At 43.1% G+C, this 18,351-nt stretch overlaps 1 protein-coding gene across 2 annotated transcripts in view; it reads right to left on the bottom strand.

Moving 5' to 3' along the window:
• Positions 1-1,070: 1,070 nt before the first annotated feature.
• The window catches only part of LOC126078794 (butyrophilin subfamily 1 member A1-like), a 163,077-nt gene continuing 145,796 nt past the window's right edge, over positions 1,071-18,351 (bottom strand). For both annotated transcript variants that reach the window (XM_049889603.1, XM_049889594.1), the window contains 7 exons: positions 16,482-16,763; positions 16,168-16,368; positions 15,861-15,881; positions 15,726-15,752; positions 14,350-14,376; positions 4,370-4,396; positions 1,071-3,941 (listed from right to left, as the gene is read on the bottom strand). In XM_049889603.1, the coding sequence (XP_049745560.1) occupies positions 3,268-3,941; positions 4,370-4,396; positions 14,350-14,376; positions 15,726-15,752; positions 15,861-15,881; positions 16,168-16,368; positions 16,482-16,763 (1,259 nt within the window). In that variant the 3' untranslated portion in view covers positions 1,071-3,267. The remainder of the gene's footprint in view (positions 3,942-4,369; positions 4,397-14,349; positions 14,377-15,725; positions 15,753-15,860; positions 15,882-16,167; positions 16,369-16,481; positions 16,764-18,351) is intronic.

Raw genomic sequence — 18,351 nt, 5'->3', positions numbered from 1 at the left:
AGGAATCAGCCTTGGGCTGTTGATCTTTTTCTTTTTAATCTAATTTTTTTTATTGTGCTTTAAATGAAGGTTTACAGAGCAAATGAGTTTCTCATTAAACAATCAATACACATAGTCTTTTGTGACATTGGTTGCCAAGCGCAATACATGCCGAGTCTCTCCCCTTCTAGACTTTGGGTTCCCCATTATCAGCTTTCCTGTTCCTTCCTGCCTTCTCGTCCTTCCCTCTGGGCTGGTGTGCCCACTTAGTCTCATTTTGTTTAATGGGCCTGTCTAATCTTTGGCTGAAGGATGAACCTCGGAAGAGATATTATATTAACACAGGTTGTTGTTGTTGTTGCTGTTGTTGTGTGATGTCCGGTTCATTCCTACTCATAATGACTGTATAGGACTGAGTACAGCTGCCCCATAAGGTTTCCTAGGCTCTAATCTTTACAGGAGGAGATCAGCAGGTCTTTTATCCCACAGAGCTGCTGATGGGTTCGACCTGCTGAACTTTCAGTTAGCAGCCAAGCACTTAAACATTGCACCACCAAAGATCCTTATATTAACACATAGAGAGAATAGAGCATACTTAAAACTCAAAAAGGCCCCCAATAATTATATTGCCCATGACATTATTGTGGGAGTGAAACTTTTTCATACATATTTAAGTCCCTTAAGTACCCTTTCCCACACACTGTAAGAAATTCTGTGCCCTTCTCTAAGTGATATTATGGTTTACAGGCTTATATCAGTCAGAGTCCAGTAAGGAGAGTGAAACCATATCAGTCATTTGAACACAGAAAATTTTAATACAAAAAATTGTTAACTACCAGCACAGTTACATTTTTCTCCAGTGCATATACACCACTCTCCAGCATACACCGTATCATATAGCACGAAGCAAGCCTCAATAAATTTAAAAAGATTGAAATCAGATAGAGAAGGGAGAGTGTTAACATCTTGTGGAGTTGATAACAAATATCACAAAATAGTATGTGTACTAACTGTTCAATGAAAAGTTAGTTTGTTCTGTAAACCTTCATCTAAAGTACAATAATAAAAAAAAAAAGATTGAAATCATACAAAACATCTTTTTGGACCACAGTGGAATGAAGCTAGAACTTAAAAATAAAAAGAAAACTGGAATATATAAAATATCTAGAAGTTTAACAACACAATATTAAACAACCAATGAGTCAAAAAAAAATTGTTAACTAGGAAAAGTTTCTTAACTACTAAGAGGTAAAAGAAAGCTCTAAAGAAAACAGAAATAGCAGCTGTATGGAAAAGCCACTACCTTTGGGGCTCAGGAAAAAAACACATAAAAGGAAGAAATTTGGGAGAGGGTCCCCTCCCAAGCATGACATTCAGACCTCATTGGAAAAAGAGGGACTGGGAGCCATTGCATGATGAAGAAGTTTGCTAATATGCCACAGGCCAGGGCTGGTGTCAGGAGTCCCTGGGAAGCTCCCCCAACCCCGGGTGTTATTAAGACTTCCTGGAAAGCAACATGCTGCAATACCAGACAAATTCACCAAAAGGTGAGCAAACTGGGCCTTCACACTATAGGATCAAGAAGAAAAGCTCAGAACCAGGAAGGGACGTTCCTCCTCTGCTATGTTTTGCAGTGTATTCCCAGGGTCCTGACAAGGTCTAACATCGTGCCCATTTACAAGGAAGAAATGTTTACAGGTCCAGCTGCAGTATCACAAAGCAGGGCAAAGACAGTGTGAATTTGGAAATGAGAGGCAATAAATTGATAACAGCCACTTTGGCTACTCGGCTTCCATATACTCCATTTTACACACATTGGTAATTCCATGCAACAAAACTATGTCTTCACCTATCAAGGCAAAGATGTCCTTACAGGAGAAGACGTTCTCACCATTTTCCAAAAAAACTTCCAGTCATTATATCTATCACCACTATATTATGTACTCCTTAAATTCTGTCACAGTTCCAATGGATATTCTGTTATCATATTCTGTATAATAAACATAACCACCAACAACTTGTACATAAAACAATAGAGGGGAGAAGGGGAGAAAAGAAGAAAATGGTCTATATGTACAAATAAACATGTACGCATGAAAACCAAAGATAAAATATGCAAAGCTGTTATAGTCCTTGTTTCTGCAGCTGGCCACAAAATTAGAGTTGATACCTTTGACTTCCATCTTCTACTTCCCATCCCTTCTTTCCCCCACCGTCAGCAAGAACCTCAGCTGCTGAGAGTTCTTTACCTGGTAGAATGATCGCACCTTCATTCCTGAAGAGTCTCAGTGCTCAATAGTCCTGTCCCTTTTTTGTTGCTCTGACTTTTCATTTACCACGAGCATTGGACTTGGAAGTACTAAGAGGCAATACACTAACAACTGACACAATGCTCACACCAAGGCTCTCTGCAATTTCCTGCTCCTAAAAATTCTCTTGTCCATGTACATCTTAATTTGGCTAGCAATTCTCTTCAGTCCCCCTAGTGCTGACCAAAAGAAGAGCCAGATACTTCTTAATTTCCTAAATTAACACAACACAGTATGTTCATGAGTAACAAAAATGTACAGAACATTTGGAAAAGTAGGTGTGTTTCAGCCATTCAAGAATAAGTGCATAAAGTGAATGTTATACTTCTTTCGTCTAGAAGTCCATCAAACAACCATTTCCCTGGAAATTTTTGAATATGCACATTTTCTGGACACGTTGCCTAACCCCAAAAACCCACTGCCATTGAGTCGATTCCAACTCATGGCAGCCCTATAGGAGAGGGTAGAACTGCCACATAGGGTTTACAAGGAGCACATGGTGGATTTGAACTGCTGACCTTTTGGTTAGCAGCCAAACTCTTCACCACTATGCCACCAGGGTTTCCAGATTGCCTAGACCCCCCAAAATAGAACTAGGGCCGTACACTCTGCACAAAATCAAGTTTGATAAAACATACTCTACACTGCAGAAGGATACAGCCCCTGTTCTTTCATATACAAAAAGTATAAAGTGTTCACAAAGTTTATTTTTCATTATCAAAGGAAAACAACCTCCCATAGCCAAATTCTACCTACACTCAATCAGCTCAAACAAGTCAGCTTTTTTTCTTCTAGCTATAGAAACACAAGACAAGAACTGGCAATTCTCAGAGCCTCACACTCCCTCAGTAGTCTGCATCCAAAAGCACAAAGGCATGACTCCCAGTGCCTTCCAGCACTCACCTCAGAGTCTTTCACCTTGGGGAGTCTGCAGCTCCAAAAAGAGCCATAGTGAGGAAACAGGGACAGATATGTGTCCCTATGGAGGCACAGCCTTGGAGCCTTGGGGAAGTAAAGGAGATTCAGGCCCTGGGAGAACACCATCCCCACCAGAGGCAGAGCTCAACCCCTCCCCTGAAGGGCTCACTGGCTCATTCAAAGTAGAAGGAGCTTTGTTAAAGGGCACAGGGAGCCCCTTGGGCCCACCGACCGTGGAGCAGATAGTCAGGGATATGTCTCCTGACTTAAACATGAAATATGGAAAGAGAGTCCCAGAGAAGGAAGCCTCAGAGAAGGAGAAAATGTGGGACCCATCAGTCATGTTGTAGAAAGAGATATCCCCGCCATCATAGTCTAGGAAAATCCCCATCCTGCAGGGAGCCTGCCTAAGGCTTAGCCGTGTCTGAGGAGTAGTACAGGCACAATATCCCTCTTCAAACCATCCCACAACCCAGAACCCCTTGTCTGGGCACTCTCTGAACCAGTCGTTCCTGTCGACATCTTCCCTACAGACACCCACAGCCCATTCGCTTTTATCTTCATAGCTGGTCTCCACCTCCCAGTAACATCGCCCTGAACTGATGCCCTTGAGACCCAATACACTGCATCTGTCATCATTCTGCTTCTCACAGATGTCCTTCCAGGTCACACTTGTCTTTTCCTGAGAGATGGACAGGTTGGGATGGGCAGAACGTGGGTTCAGAGTGACAGAGCCTGTAAAGAGAGTTAACGAATCATACAAGACCCTCCCCTGGCCCATAACAAGGGCACAAAACCATCTTCCCCCAGAACTACTTAGTGGCATGGGAAGGGGGCTAAGTATGAAGAACTGAGAGCTAGTGATTCAAACTCCCAGCCCTCCAAGCAGGGGAAGGAACAAAGACTGATTGGGGATTAAGATCCATCACACTACCCTTGAGGACCAGCCTGGATTCCAGGGGTTCAGGGATACCTATTTCACATCCATCATCAGCCACACCTGTGTAACACTAGCTACACTGATCAACCCCTCCACCACCCACACCACCACCATCAATGGTGCCTGCAACTGTATCACCACAGAGAACTGACACAGGGGCCAGAAGCCGTGGGGGAGGCAAAAGGAGCTCCGAGAAAGAAGAAAGAACACATGAGTCACTCACAGATCTGGAACTGCTCTTTCCGCCAATCTACAAGAGAATCACAGGTTTCATATCATGGAATTGCAGACTTTATACATCAGGATCAGCGCCTTTTCTTGCAAAACAGAGTGATGCAGGAGTTACGGGGGAAATGTTTTGGAAACACTGAACTAATGTATTTATTTCTTTTTCTCTCACATACTCACAACCCTCAACCTTCCCATGAAGCTTTACAACCTTCCCATTAAGGCTAAACCATAAGGCTTAACAACCAAGAACTCAGACGCTGGATACCTACCTGAACAAAAGGTCATTGCCCAGCTTTGGCTATCAAATTATGCTTTCACAATTCCTAGACAGCAACTACATTTAAACCTATGCTCTGTTAAGAAAGAATTGGACAGGTCAAAATTGCCAAGGCCTCCATTTACTTAGCAAGAGCTGATTGAGCTGAACTTGTAAGATTCCTCCAAACAATGGATGGAGAGAATTACAACTGACTCACATAACTTACACAATGACTATAAGCAATGAGTGAAGAGAATTCAGGATATGGCTGAAGTTGACCCAAGTTACAAGGCAATGGAGAGATTTCTAGGAAGGGAGAAAGAGAAGCTCAAAGCAGGAAACACGTACATACAGTAAGAAGTCAGACACTAGCGGCGTGACTTTTTTCATAGGGTGATGGGAACAAAATCACCCATATAGCCATGGGAGAACACAAAAATATTGGATCTAGTCATCTGCTTCCTCCAGTAGCCCAGAGACATCAAAAGCTTCCAAGAGAAATCCCATCGTGGCAGGCAGGGCACTGGGCCCAAAAATTTCTAAATCCTAAGTCCTAAAACCTGTGAATATGTTACCATACATGTGTCCCACTCCCTAGGGAATCACTAATTCTATAGACAATGGCAGGATTAAATCTGCTGAGCCCAACTTAGTGCAAATTTATCTGGATAGAAAACTGCCTAAATTTCCTCAATACTCCCTTAAATCTGAGGACATAAAAGGGTTACCACCCATTATCAAAGATTTCGTACAGAAGGGATTGATATCCCCTGCACCACTTCATGTAACACTCCTGTATTCCCTGTGCAAAAACCTAATAATCAAGATTGGAGATTTCCTCAAGATTTAAGAGTAATACCCAGATTCCTTGTAGTCCCTAAGCCACATTTATTATTAGCTAACATACTTGCCGAAGCCACTTACTTAACAGTAGTAAAAGGAACTTTACCGATGTGGTAAAGATAAAGGACCTTGAGATGGGGAGACTATCCTGGATTATCCAGGTGGACCAGTCTAATCACATGCATGCTTAAAAGTAAAGACTTTTCCCAGCTGTGATTAAAAGAAGAGGGATAATGAAAGCAGGGTCAGAAAGATGCTGTAATTACTGGCTTTGAAGATAAAGGAATGAGAACACCAGCCAAAGAATGTGGGCAGCCTCTAGAAGCTGAAAAAACAAAAGCCTCCAGAAGGGAAGGCAGCCCTGTCCATATTTTGATTTTAGCCCAGTAGATGCGTGTTGGACTTCTGATGTAGAGAACTATAAGGTAATAACTTTGTATTGTTTTAAGCCCCTAAATTAGTGGTAGATCGTTCAGGCAGAAAATAGAAAACTAATACACTCGCATCTAACATTGAGCAGGGGCACTGGTAGAAGAATGTACCTTGAGAGAGTATGAGATTCCTCATGATCTGCATGTGGAAAGCTGAAGACCCAGAAATTTTCACATGCTCTCATGGGAGGTGGGGAGACACAACAATGCCCAGAGAGCCAGTGGACCAGGAAGAACTAGGGTCCGGAGGACCAGAGTCAGGAGGAAGAAGCAGTATAGTATACCTGTTTTCCAATCAGAGGCAAGTGACTGGACATGGACTCTGCTATAGGGAAGAGGGTCACCAATAATGCCCCCAAGTGGCCAGATGAGACCTTCCCCTCCTCAGCAGACAACAACATAAATGTCTTAAAGATCAGATGAGACCAGCCTCCCCAGGGTAAGGACTTAAAATGATGTAAAAGAGAGCACAGAGACTCCTCTCCACCACTGTTCTAAAGCCATATAATCTCCTTCGATTTACATAATTCATGTGGGAAGAAGAAAGGCAGACTGCTGACCAAAGGAAAGCCTATTTATGTTGTCAAGCCCTGAGATGTCTTCAGTGGCAAAGCTTTTGCCCCTGTGCAAAAAAAAAAAGGAGGCTAGAGGATATTTCTACCAAGTCCAGAGAATATGGCCAAAACCTGGTCTCACAGGCAGTTCCAACTCATAGCAACCCTACGCAATACTGCCTGCTCCTGAGCCATCCTTACAATTGTTGTTATGCTTGAGCTCATTGTTGTAGCCACTGTGTCACTTCGCCTCATTGAGGGTCTTACTCTCTTCCACTGACCCTGTATTCCACCAACCATCATGTCCAGGGACTGATCCCTCCTGATAACATGTCCAAAGTACATAAGGCACAGTCTCGCCAGCCTTCCTTCGAAGGAGCATTCTGGTTGTACTTCTTCTAAGACAGATTTGTTTGTTCTTTCAGCAGCCCATGGCATATTCAATATTCTTTGCCAACACCACAATTCAAAGGTGTCAAATCTTCTCAGTCTTCCTTATTCATTGACCAGCTTTCACATGCATATGATGCGATTGAAAATACCATGGCTTGGGTCAGGTGCACCTTAGTCTTCAAGGTGACATCTTTGCTCTTCAACACCTTAAAGAGGTCCTTTCCAGAAGATTTACCCAATGCAATGCATCTTTTGATTTCTTGACTGCTGCTTCCATGGCAGTTGATTGTGGATCCAAGTAAAATGAAATCCTTGACAACTTCAATCTTTTCTCCATTTATTATGATGTTGCTCATTGGTCCAGATGTAAGGATTTGTGTTTTCTTTATGTTGAGGTGCAATCCATACTGAAGGCTGTGGTCTTTGATCTTCATTAGGAAGTGCCTCAAGACCTCTTCACGTTCAGCAACCAAGGTTGTGTCATCTGCATAACGCAGGTTGTTAACAAGATCTGTCCTGAAGTACAATGCTGTCAGTGATAGGATAATATTCATACGGCTACAAGGAAGACCAGTTAATATGACTATTTTTCAAATTTATATACCAGCCACTAGGGCCAAAGATGGGGAAATGAAATACTTTTATCAGCTGTTGCAGTCTGAAATTCATCAAACATGCAATCAAGATGCATTGATAATTACTGGCGATTGCAATGCGAAAGTTGGGAAACAAAGAAGAAGGATCAGTACTTGGAAAATACGGCCTTGGTGATAGAAACAATGCCAGAGAGCAAATGATAGAATTTTGCAAGACCAATGAATTCTTCATTGCAAATACCTTCTTTCACCAACATAAATGGCAACTATACACATGCACCTCGCCAGACGGAACACACAGAAATCAAATTGACTACATCTGTGGAAAGAGACAGTGGAAAAGCTCAATATCATCAGTCAGAACAAGGCCAGAGGCCGACTGTGGAACAGACCATCAATAGCTCATACGCAAGTTCAAGCTGAAACTGAAGAAAATCAGAGCAAGTCCACAAGAGCCAAAATATGACCTGGAGTATATCCCACCTGAATTTAGAGACCATCTGAAGAACAGATTTGACGCATTGAACACTAGTGAGCGAAGACCAGACGAGTTGTGGAATGACATCAAGGACATCATCCATGAAGAAAGCAAGAAGTCACTGAAAAGACAGGAAAGAAAGAAAAGATGGATGTCAGAGGAGACTTTGAAACTTGCTCTCAAACGTCGAGCTGCTAAAGCAAAAGGAAGAACTGATGAAGTAAAAGAACTGAGCAGAAGATTTCAAACGGCATCTGAAGAAGACAAAGTAAAGCTAACCTAAACTTTAGAGATAATAACTAGCTTGTTTATTGAACTTTTAGTGTAACTAATAATCTTAAAATAGCCTACATTCCACACAAGCTGGTGGCCCCAGGCACTGACCCCTCACACTTTCATCATTTGTCTCCTTAGCCAAACACAATTCTGAAGAATGAAGGATTTCAAGAGACATTTTGATGAATGTCCAAAAGACTCAGTCAAACCACTTGGACTTCCCTGACTTTCTTTGTTCCTTGAACTATAAAAACCCCATGCTGCCTCATCTCGGGTTCAACATCCAGTCTCATACTGTGTGTTGCCCAATTTGTGATTTGTATGATCAACTAATAAATCTCCAACATTATTTTAACTTTTTTCTGACTCATAAATTGTTCAACACCTCCAAAGGGTAGAGACTGAGGAACAAGCTTTGATCATTTATAGAAACAAGTAAATGGCATAGGTTTTGCATATGTGATGTGAAAATTTGTGATCACCATCCCCACTTTACAGGTTCATTTGGCTATACTGGCATTTCTGTCTTTGTTGATTTGCTTGATGGAACAAGGTCACATAAAATGGTCAGGGTGATCCACCTGACCCCATGGAGAAAAGTAAGCTCTGTTTTGCTGGTTTTTCACAAAGATATTAGTTGAGACCCAACTATAATTTTCTATACCATAATTCCTGGAGACTGCTAAAGAAAAAGAACGGAAGGAACAAGCAGGAAGAGGAGAAATGAGAACTGGCATTTAATTTTGAAACTCTAAATGCATTAAATACACTGGCGTGGATTTTAATATACTCATTACTTCATTTCACAAAAAATCTTTAAGTAACAAATTATTGTTCCAGTTTTATAAATAACAGCATATTAGACATTTATTTGGCTCCCACTATGAACCTATTAATATGAAAATGTTGAGACTATTGTAATGGTGGTGTTTGTCCTTTAGAAAACAGAAGGATATACAAGGTGTACATTAAATTACTTGAGACTTCAATTCAGCAAAGAAGGGGGAGATGGTAAAAGAAGATTATCTCCTCCTTTTTCCTCATTGTTCATGATGATCCTCATTGCTTACAAATAAATCCCTGGGAGATTCAGGAAGGTTCACTAACGTGGTTCCTCACATATCTGCTCCCCAGATCTCCTTGCTCCCCAGTCACACCTCTCTGTCTCTCGTGATACGTATCCCTGACTCTGAAGAAAAACATCCGGGAGCACAGAATGGGGATGTTACACAGGCCGAGGAGGCACATGTCAGAACTCACTCCAGAGAAAACAGGTCCTCTGGATAGCCCTTCACTGCATTAGTTTCCCCCTTACCCTACTCCTGCCCCACCACCCCCACCACCACTGGAAGGTTTGCATGATCTTCTTATCAGTTAGATGTTTACTTCAAAAATGGCTAAAAATACATATCCCTGACAACAAAACCAGGTAAAGATACCACAAAAAAAAGAAAATTACGGACCTATATCCCTCATGAACTTAGATGCAAAAATCCTCAACAAAATTCTAGCTGATAAAATTCAACGACATATCAAAAAAAAAAATTCACAATGACCAAGCAGGATTCATACCAGGTATACAGGGATGGTTCAACATTAGAAAAAAAAATTAATGTAATCCATCACATAAATAAAAAAATAGACAAGAACCACATGATCTTATCAATCGATGCAGAAAAAGCGTTTGACAAAGTCCAACACCCATTCACGATAAAAAAAAAACTCTCAGCAAAATAGGAAAAGAAGAAAAATTCCTCAAATAATAAAGGGAATGTATACAAAGCCAACAGTGAACATCGTCCTAAACGGAGAGAGTCTGAAAGTATTCCCCTTGAGAATGGGAACCAGAAAGGGATGCCCTTTATCACCACTCTTATTCAACATTGTGCTGGAGGTCCTAGCCAAAGCAATTAGGCTAGATAAAGAAAAAAAGGGCATCCACACTGGTAAGATAGAAGTAAAAGGATCTCTATTTCCAGATGACATGATCTTATACACAGAAAACCCTAAAACATCCTCAAGAAAACTACTGAAACTGATGGAAGAATTCAGCATAGTATCAAGATACAAGGTAGACATACAAAAGCCAGTTGAATTCCTCTACACAACAAAAAGAACGTCGCACCCAAAGCAATATCATTTATAGTAGCCCCCAAGAAGATAAAATACGCAGGAATAAATGTTACCAGAGATGTAAAAGACCTATACAAAAAAAACTACAATACTATAAAAACCAAAAGAGACCTACATATGTGGAAAAAACATACCTTGCTCATGGATACAAAGACTTAACATTATAGAAATGTTTCTTCGACCCAAAATGATCTATAAATACAATGCAATTCTGGTCCAAATTCCAACAACATTTTTTAATGAGATGGAGAAACAAATCACTTCATATGGAAGGGAAATAGGCCCTGGATAAGTAAAGCATTACTGAAAAGGAAGAACAAAGTGGGAGGCCTCACACTACCTGATATAGAACTTATTATGCTGCCACAATAGTCAAAACAGCCTGGTACTGGTACAACAGACACATAGACCAGTGGAACAGAACTGAGAATCCAGACATAAATCCATCCACGTATACCCAACTGATATTTGACAAACGCCCAAAGTCAGTTAAATGGGGAAAAGATAATCTCTTTCACAAATGATGCGGGCATAACTAGTACCCACCTGCAAAAAAACGAAAAAAGACTCACACCTCACACCATGCACAGATACTAACTCAAAATGGATCAAAGACCTAAATATAAAATCTAAAACAATAAAGATCATGGGAGAAAAAACAGGGACAATGTTAGGAGACCTAATACATCGCATAAACAGTATACAAATCATTACTAACAATGCGGAAGGGAAACTAGATAACTAGGAGCTTCTAAAAATCAAACACCAATACTTATCCAAAGACTTCACCAAAAGAGTAAAAAGATTACCTACAGACTGGGAAAAAGTTTTCAGCTATGACATTTCCGATCAGCATCTGATCTCTAAAATCTACATGATACTGCAAAAACTCAACTACAAAAAGACAACCCAATAAAAAAAAAAAAAACAGGTAGAGGATATGAACAGGCACTTGACTAAAGAAGACATTCGGGTAGCTAACAGATACATGAGGAAATACCATCATTAGCCATTAGAGAAATGAAAAATCAAAACTACAATGACATTCCTTCTCACTCCAACAAGACTGGCATTAATCCAAAAACAAAATAATAAATTTTGAAGAAGTCATGGAGAGACTGGAACACTTACACACTGCCGGTGGGAATATAAAACGGTACATCCACTTTGGAAATCGATTTGGCCCTTCCTTAAAAAGCTAGAAATAGAACTACCATACGATCCAGCAATCCCCTCCTTGGAATATATCCTAGAGAAATAAGAGCCTTTACATGAACATATATGCACATCCATGTTCATTGCAGCACTGTTTACAATAGCAAAAAGATGGAAGCAACCCAGGTGCCCATCAACGGACAAACAAATAAATTATGGTACATTCACGCAATGGAATACTACATATTGATAAAGAACAATGATGAATCTGTGAAACATTTCATAACGTGGAGGAATCTGGAAGGCATTATGCTGAGTGAAATTAGTCTGTTGCAAAAGAACAAATATTGTATGAGACCACTATTACAAAAACTCAAGAAATACTTTAAACAGAGAAGAAAATATTCTTTCATGGTTATGAGAGTGGGGAGGGAGGGAGGGAAAGGGGTATTCACTAATCAGATAGTAGATAAGAACTCTTTTAGGTGAAGGGAATCACAACACACAACACAGGCAAGGTCAGCACAACCAGGCTAAACTAAAAGCAAAGAAGTCTCCTGAATAAACTGAACACTGGAAGGCCACTGTAGCAGTGGTGGAGGTTTGGGGACAATGGTTCCACAGGACATCTAAGTCAATTGGCATAATAAAATCTATCAAGAAAACATCCTGCATCCCACTTTGGACAGTGGCATCTGGGGTCATAAATGCTAGCAAGTGGCTATCTAAGATACATCGATTAGTCTCAACCCACCTGGACCAAAGAATAATGAAGAACACCAAAGACACAAGGTAATTATGAGCCCAAGAGACAGAAAGGGCCACATAAATCAGAGACCACATCAGCCTAAGGCCAGAAGAACTAGATGGTGCCCGGCTACAACCGATGACTGCCCTGACAGAGAACACAACGGAGAACCCCCGAGGGAGCAGGAGAGCAGTGAGATGCAGACCTCAAATTCTCATAAAAAGACTAGGCTTAATGGTCTGGCTGAGACTAGAAGGACCCAGAGGTCATAGTCTCCAGACCTTCTGTTAGCCCAAGACAGGAACCATTCCCAAAGCCAACACTTCAGGCAGCGATTGGACTGGACTTTAAGATAGAAACTGATACTGGTGAGGAGTGAGCTTCTTGAATCAAGCAGACACATGAGACTATGTGGGCAGCTCCTGTCTGGAGGAAAGATGAGAAGGCAGAGGGGGATAGAAGCTGCCTGAATGGACATGGAAATGCAGGGTGGAGAGAAGGAGTGTGCTGTCTCATTAGAGGGAGAGCAACTAGGAGTATACAGCAAAGTGTATACGAATTTTTGTACGAGAGACTGACTTGAATTGTAAACTTTCACTTCAAGCACTATAAAAACTTTTTTTAAAACACAATCCAATCACCCAGACAGAGCTATTACTACTATTTCGATGTATACTGACCCAGACTTTTTTCAATGCACAAGTAGTAAAAATCACTATCATTTATGGAACCCTTCATCCCTGCCATACATTAGGCTCAATGATTTACCTGGATTATTTTATTTAATCCTCACAATTACCCAGTGAAAGAGTGGTTTTCATTATCTAATTGTATTGATTGGGAAACTGAGACACAACAAACTTAAGAAACTTCTACACAATCACACAGCTACTAAATGGTGGTGCTGGAATTTGAATGTAAAGGGTCTTTTTTTTATTTTATTTTCATATGAAAAATAGGATCATTAAAAAAAATGGGTAAAAATAATGTAATCCTTACTGAAATCACTCAAAGAAGTGTCAAGGAGTTATTACATTCCATTCATCCAATGACCTGCAAACTATCTGGGCAACTCCCCAGATCCCACCACCATAGACTTGACCTTTGGCCTCTCTTCGACCTCCCTTTGGTCTATCTAAAACCTCCACAAGGTGTCTCCCACACTCTACTTTCCTTATCTCCTCCCCACTTCTCCGCCTCTTCTTTTCCTCCCTGATTCCCTCCCCACCCTCTCTCTTATGAACAATTTTAACTTCTCAGGTTTCTCCTTTTGCAACCTTCACTCATTACCTCTAATTAGCTCAAACTAGCACTCTGAGCCCATTACGCGAAAGAAAAATTCTCCTCAGAGGGGAGATAATGACTGTGAACAATTATATATTACATTTTTATACCTGTTACACATACACAGAATCTTTCGTATGTTTACAGGTGGTTCACAGACACCCAACGCAGGCATCCATCCATAAATATCTTGGGGTCCCTGGATCCCAGATTCAGAACACCTGCTCTAAAGCTACTATGTTTTCTGCAACCAAGAAGACTTAGAGGAAGAAACCCAACAAGGGCAGGGGGTCAAGGCATGTGGAAACAAAGAGGAGGCCGATATTCACAGGACCAGGAAGAAATGGGAAAATCAAAACTGGATCGAAAAAAGGATAGAGTTCTCAGGGCCAGAGGGATCGAGAACCAAGGACTGCCTAAGGAAGCCCTGACCCCTAAGCAGGTAAGTATCGTTTCTGAAATCTTCTAGAGACTGGCCATGCCTGACCTGCACAGTTATTACCCTGCTCCTGTCCCTCCTGAAAACTGAACTCTCCACTGTCACTGATAGCACTAAGTGGAAGTGTGAAGTAAACAACATGTTTTCAGAGGATGTTGCTAACCCAACCAGAGGCCTGCAGTAGAGAAAGGGCCCTGGGGCCTCTTTGCTTCCTCATGCTCTGATCCCCTCCCCTTGTTGGGTTTCTTTCTCTAAGTAACAAGCAGAACAGGGAAGCCAGTTTTATCCTGGTTTCGTGTCCACTGATGCAGGAAGGGCCAGGCTGAGGCAGAAGCCCCAGGCGGGGAGGGATGTAGGGCCACAGAAAGGTTAGAGTCACTTACCTGCATACAGCTGGGCCTTTCTCCAGGCTGAAAGGGAACACACCCTGGTGAGACCTCAGCCACAATCCCTGTGAATTGACTGGACGCCACCCTCCCATCTGCCCTAAACATGTGCCTATCCAGAGGTAGGCAGATGCTGGAAAAGAGATGAACCCCTGCAGCGTGCCAAGCTGGCCAGGGATGGTGGGAAATTCCCACGACCACAGGTCAGGAAGCCTGGATTACAGTTCAAGTTCCACACTGTCCTGCTGCTGCTGTGGGACTTTAGGCAAGTCACTTGGCTGAACTGTGCCTCAAAAATCTCAAAAACTCCTGTCCTACCTGCATTCCACTGAAAATCAAAAAATATGTGTGATGATATTTTAGGGAACAAAATATAAATTATTCCATAATTTTAAGAAAGCATTGTTATAGTTAGTATTTTCCTGCAAAAATATACCTGGAAAATATATATTCCCTCAGAAAGGGGAAATGAATGACAAAGATATGGGGCCAGATCCAGGGTAAAAGTGGCCAACCATTTTGGAAAAAAAAATTTCTAGAGATAATAACACCTCTGCTCTGGGGAGCCCTCAGCTCATATTATCACATTTCCCTGCTTACTCATCCTGGTCCTCTCCCCATCACTTTTCCATCAGCACCTGCAGGAGCTGGAGAGGACAGAAGTGACACCCCTAGAGAGGAGGATTCTTGGACCACTAAGTCACACCCCTAAACTTAATGACCCATTTTTTTATGTAGCTCCTTAAATGAAATCCCTTAGCATCTGCCTTTTAGCTTCCAGGTACAGAATGAGAGCTTTGTGGACCGGCTGGGGCTGGGGTGAGAAAACCCACAATGCATGACAGATTCCAGAGGTCACCACCACACCAGAGCTGTAGCGAGGTAACAAGCACCCAGGGGCAATCTCTGAGTTGCCTCCACACACACAATTCAAGATCCCAGGGGCAATCTCTAATTTATGCCCCCCCCCCAATTCCAAGATGAATAGACATTGATAACAACGACACATTAGCAGGAACACCTTCCCCCTACATTTTCCAGCTGCCGCAGTCAGGCATGTTTCATACTTGTGGTGCCTGGAAACGTCATTCCACACCTCATCTGTGCCCCCTTGGACTTCTCCCCGGGGACAAGTGCTCCCCTTGGCCCTCCCCCCTCACTAAGCCTCTGCACCACCCCCAGGTTCCCAGCACTGGAAGGGAAGCAGAGGCCCAGGTCATAGAGCCCCAGAAGCAGGATTCCCCTCCCCAACACCTTCCACCTCTGCCCCCAGGGAATGGGGTCCTGATGTCTATACCAGAGAGACACGGGGAGAGGGGACACCTGGGCACAGATGGGGTAGGAGACCCAGGGACTTCTGGAGAGTCACTCACCAGCCTGGTAAACCTTCTTCCTCCAGTCTGAAAGGAACACACAGGAAATGAGGTGAGCTAAGAACCAGAATGTCCCCACCTCCCCTCCCCCACCCAAAGGGACACAGAGACCACAAGAGGGAGAGAAGAACTTACCCAGCTCTGCCTGAAGTTCAACTGAAAGAGAGAAAATAAGCATGAACTCCCACCCCGAAGAAAAGGAAAGACTGTGTGCCTGGAGAACCCACAAAAAGACCCTCGCCATATGCTGGACAAAGTTTTCCTTCCAGACCCATCTGAGCCTCCACGGCTCCAGCTGCCTTTTCCAGATCTGAGCCTCCTGTTCTGGGCAGAGGCCCTGGGTCTCCCTGGAGGCCACAGCCAGAGGCTCAGGTCCTGCTGTCAGCTGTTCCCTCTCAGCACCAGCTCTGCCCTCACCAGCCTGGCCCTTCCCCTGCCTTACCTCTGGCCTTCAGTGCCTCCTGTTTTGTCAGCCTGTCCTCCTCCTTATGCAGCCGAAGATTCTCCTGTTCCTGCTGGGCCTGTACCTTTGCTGAGTGCTCCTTCTTGAGAAAATAGCCAGCCCCAAGGATGAGAAGCCCCAGGACAGTCAGGCTCATGGCAAAAGCCGGCTTCCAGGGAGAAGCCTGAGGGAAGAAGGGCTCTGCGACCAAATCAGGGACCCTGTCAGGGCACACCCACACCAGCCCAGCCCAGCACACTCAGGGACTTGGTCCCTTCCATCCCGGCCCTGCTGGGAGCAGGAGCAGCGCTGACCTGGAATGAAAATAGCCTTCGTCTTCTCCTGGCCCAGGATGGGGTTGAGGATGGAGCAGGTCACGTTCCCCACAGAGCTGTCTCTCACCACCAGCGAGGCCTCCACATGGAACAGCCCATCAGCGTCTTGGGCATGGGCCTCAGAGAAAGCTAGAAACTTCTCTCCAGTAAGGTCTTTCCACTGAACCTGGGGCTTCGGAAACCATCCAGAGGCCATACAGACCACACGGACCCCATCTTCCCCCGGCCCTTCAATGTGCACTTGAGGGGCAGAGCCCACACCTGCAAGAGAGAAGCTGTGGAGCCCAGGACGCTGCCTTGTCCCAGGTACCATCCTGGGACCCTGGCAGCGTGAAACTAAGGGAACAATCTGGAAGTTCTATGGGAAGGCCACCCCCTAGTGGAAACCAAGGAAGGAGCATATGGACTCTAGGAGCTCTGAAGGTGGGCTCTGTTCTTCCCAGCCACTCAGGTGGAAAGACTGAGGCCCAGAGAAAAAACGAGAAGAATTTTTCAAACCTCTTTTCTTGAGATGCAGCCCAGAACACATAATTCAAAGTAAAAAATGCCAGACAAGGCCAGGAGAAAGAAGATGGAGTCATTACAAAAACTTTTCAAGGACAAAAGTTAAACTAGATCATAACTTTTGTTGAAACTAAGTATTTTTTGAACTTACTCTAGGAAATAGGAAATATTTGAAATTAAAAGATTTATGGGTTTTGTTTTTTTGTTTTGTGTTAATTACCCACAAACTCTTCTTCATCCAAACTGATCTTACTCTCATCTTCCCGTCACAAACTGAGAGAAAATCTCCTTCACTCCAGGATAATTTTTCCCCTGAGCTCTGGAAACCAAAGGTCACCGTCTCTTCTAGGGCCTGGTCCCATCAATTATCATCTCCCTTCCCTCTCCTCTGTTCTTGCCTCTCAATTCTTTGCTCTCTACCCACTGCAGAAACCCACTGACTCATAGCGACCCTGTAAGACAGAGTAGAACTGCCCTGTAGGGTTTCCAAGGCTGTAAATCCTCACAGAAGCAGACTGCCACATCCTTCTCCCGCACAGCAGCTGGTGGGCTCAAACTGCCAACTTTTTGGTTAGCAGCCAAGCAGTTAACAACTGCACCACCAGGGCCCTCACTCCTCCCTGCATCATCCTCATTGTTAATCTCTTCCTTTCCACTGCTTCTTTTCCTAAGCACATAAACATGTTCAAATTTTTACAGTCTCCTTTTCCTCTTAGAAGAGTAAGCTTTATAATCCATGAATACCTCAATGTTCTCACCTCTCACCTACTTCTCAGCCTCCAACAGTCTGCCTTCTCTCACTATTCCACTGGGTCTATTCTTGGTGAGTTAACAAAAGTCTGCTACTAGGCAGCTCAGAAATCACCCTGCAGCCCTGATTCCTCAGTCTCCCTTCAGCACGTGACACTCAACTCCATCTTGAAACTGGCTCCATCTTGGCTTGGTCACCTTTCTCTTATGCTTGGCTTGTCACCTCTCAGGTCACTCTCCTAATTCTCTTTTCTGGACTTTTCTTCCTACCCCCACTCCTTAAAGGCAGGAGTCCTGTCACGGTTTTGTCCTTGAATCTCCACTCTTCTCACATCACAGTTTCCCCGGCTTCGTTTTGCTCCCACTGCTTCTCAATAAATCACTTCCAAAATTATATGAATTAAGCACCTCTGTCTCCCAAGTTTCCCATCTTTACAACCACATTCCCATGTATTATCTTTACAAGGATTCCTCATATAAACTTCAAACTCAAAACTGCAGAACAGAATTCATCATTTTGCAATGTCTGGGATAGATTGACCACGAGGATAAGCCTGGGTCTTCACCTTCTTTATATCCACCTCACACTTAGCCA

Source organism: Elephas maximus, chromosome 1 (genome assembly GCF_024166365.1).
Source record: "Elephas maximus indicus isolate mEleMax1 chromosome 1, mEleMax1 primary haplotype, whole genome shotgun sequence".
Lineage (NCBI taxonomy): Eukaryota > Metazoa > Chordata > Mammalia > Proboscidea > Elephantidae > Elephas > Elephas maximus.
The sequence above is the reverse complement of the archived record's forward strand: the minus strand, read 5'-3'. Positions and strand labels throughout refer to the sequence as shown.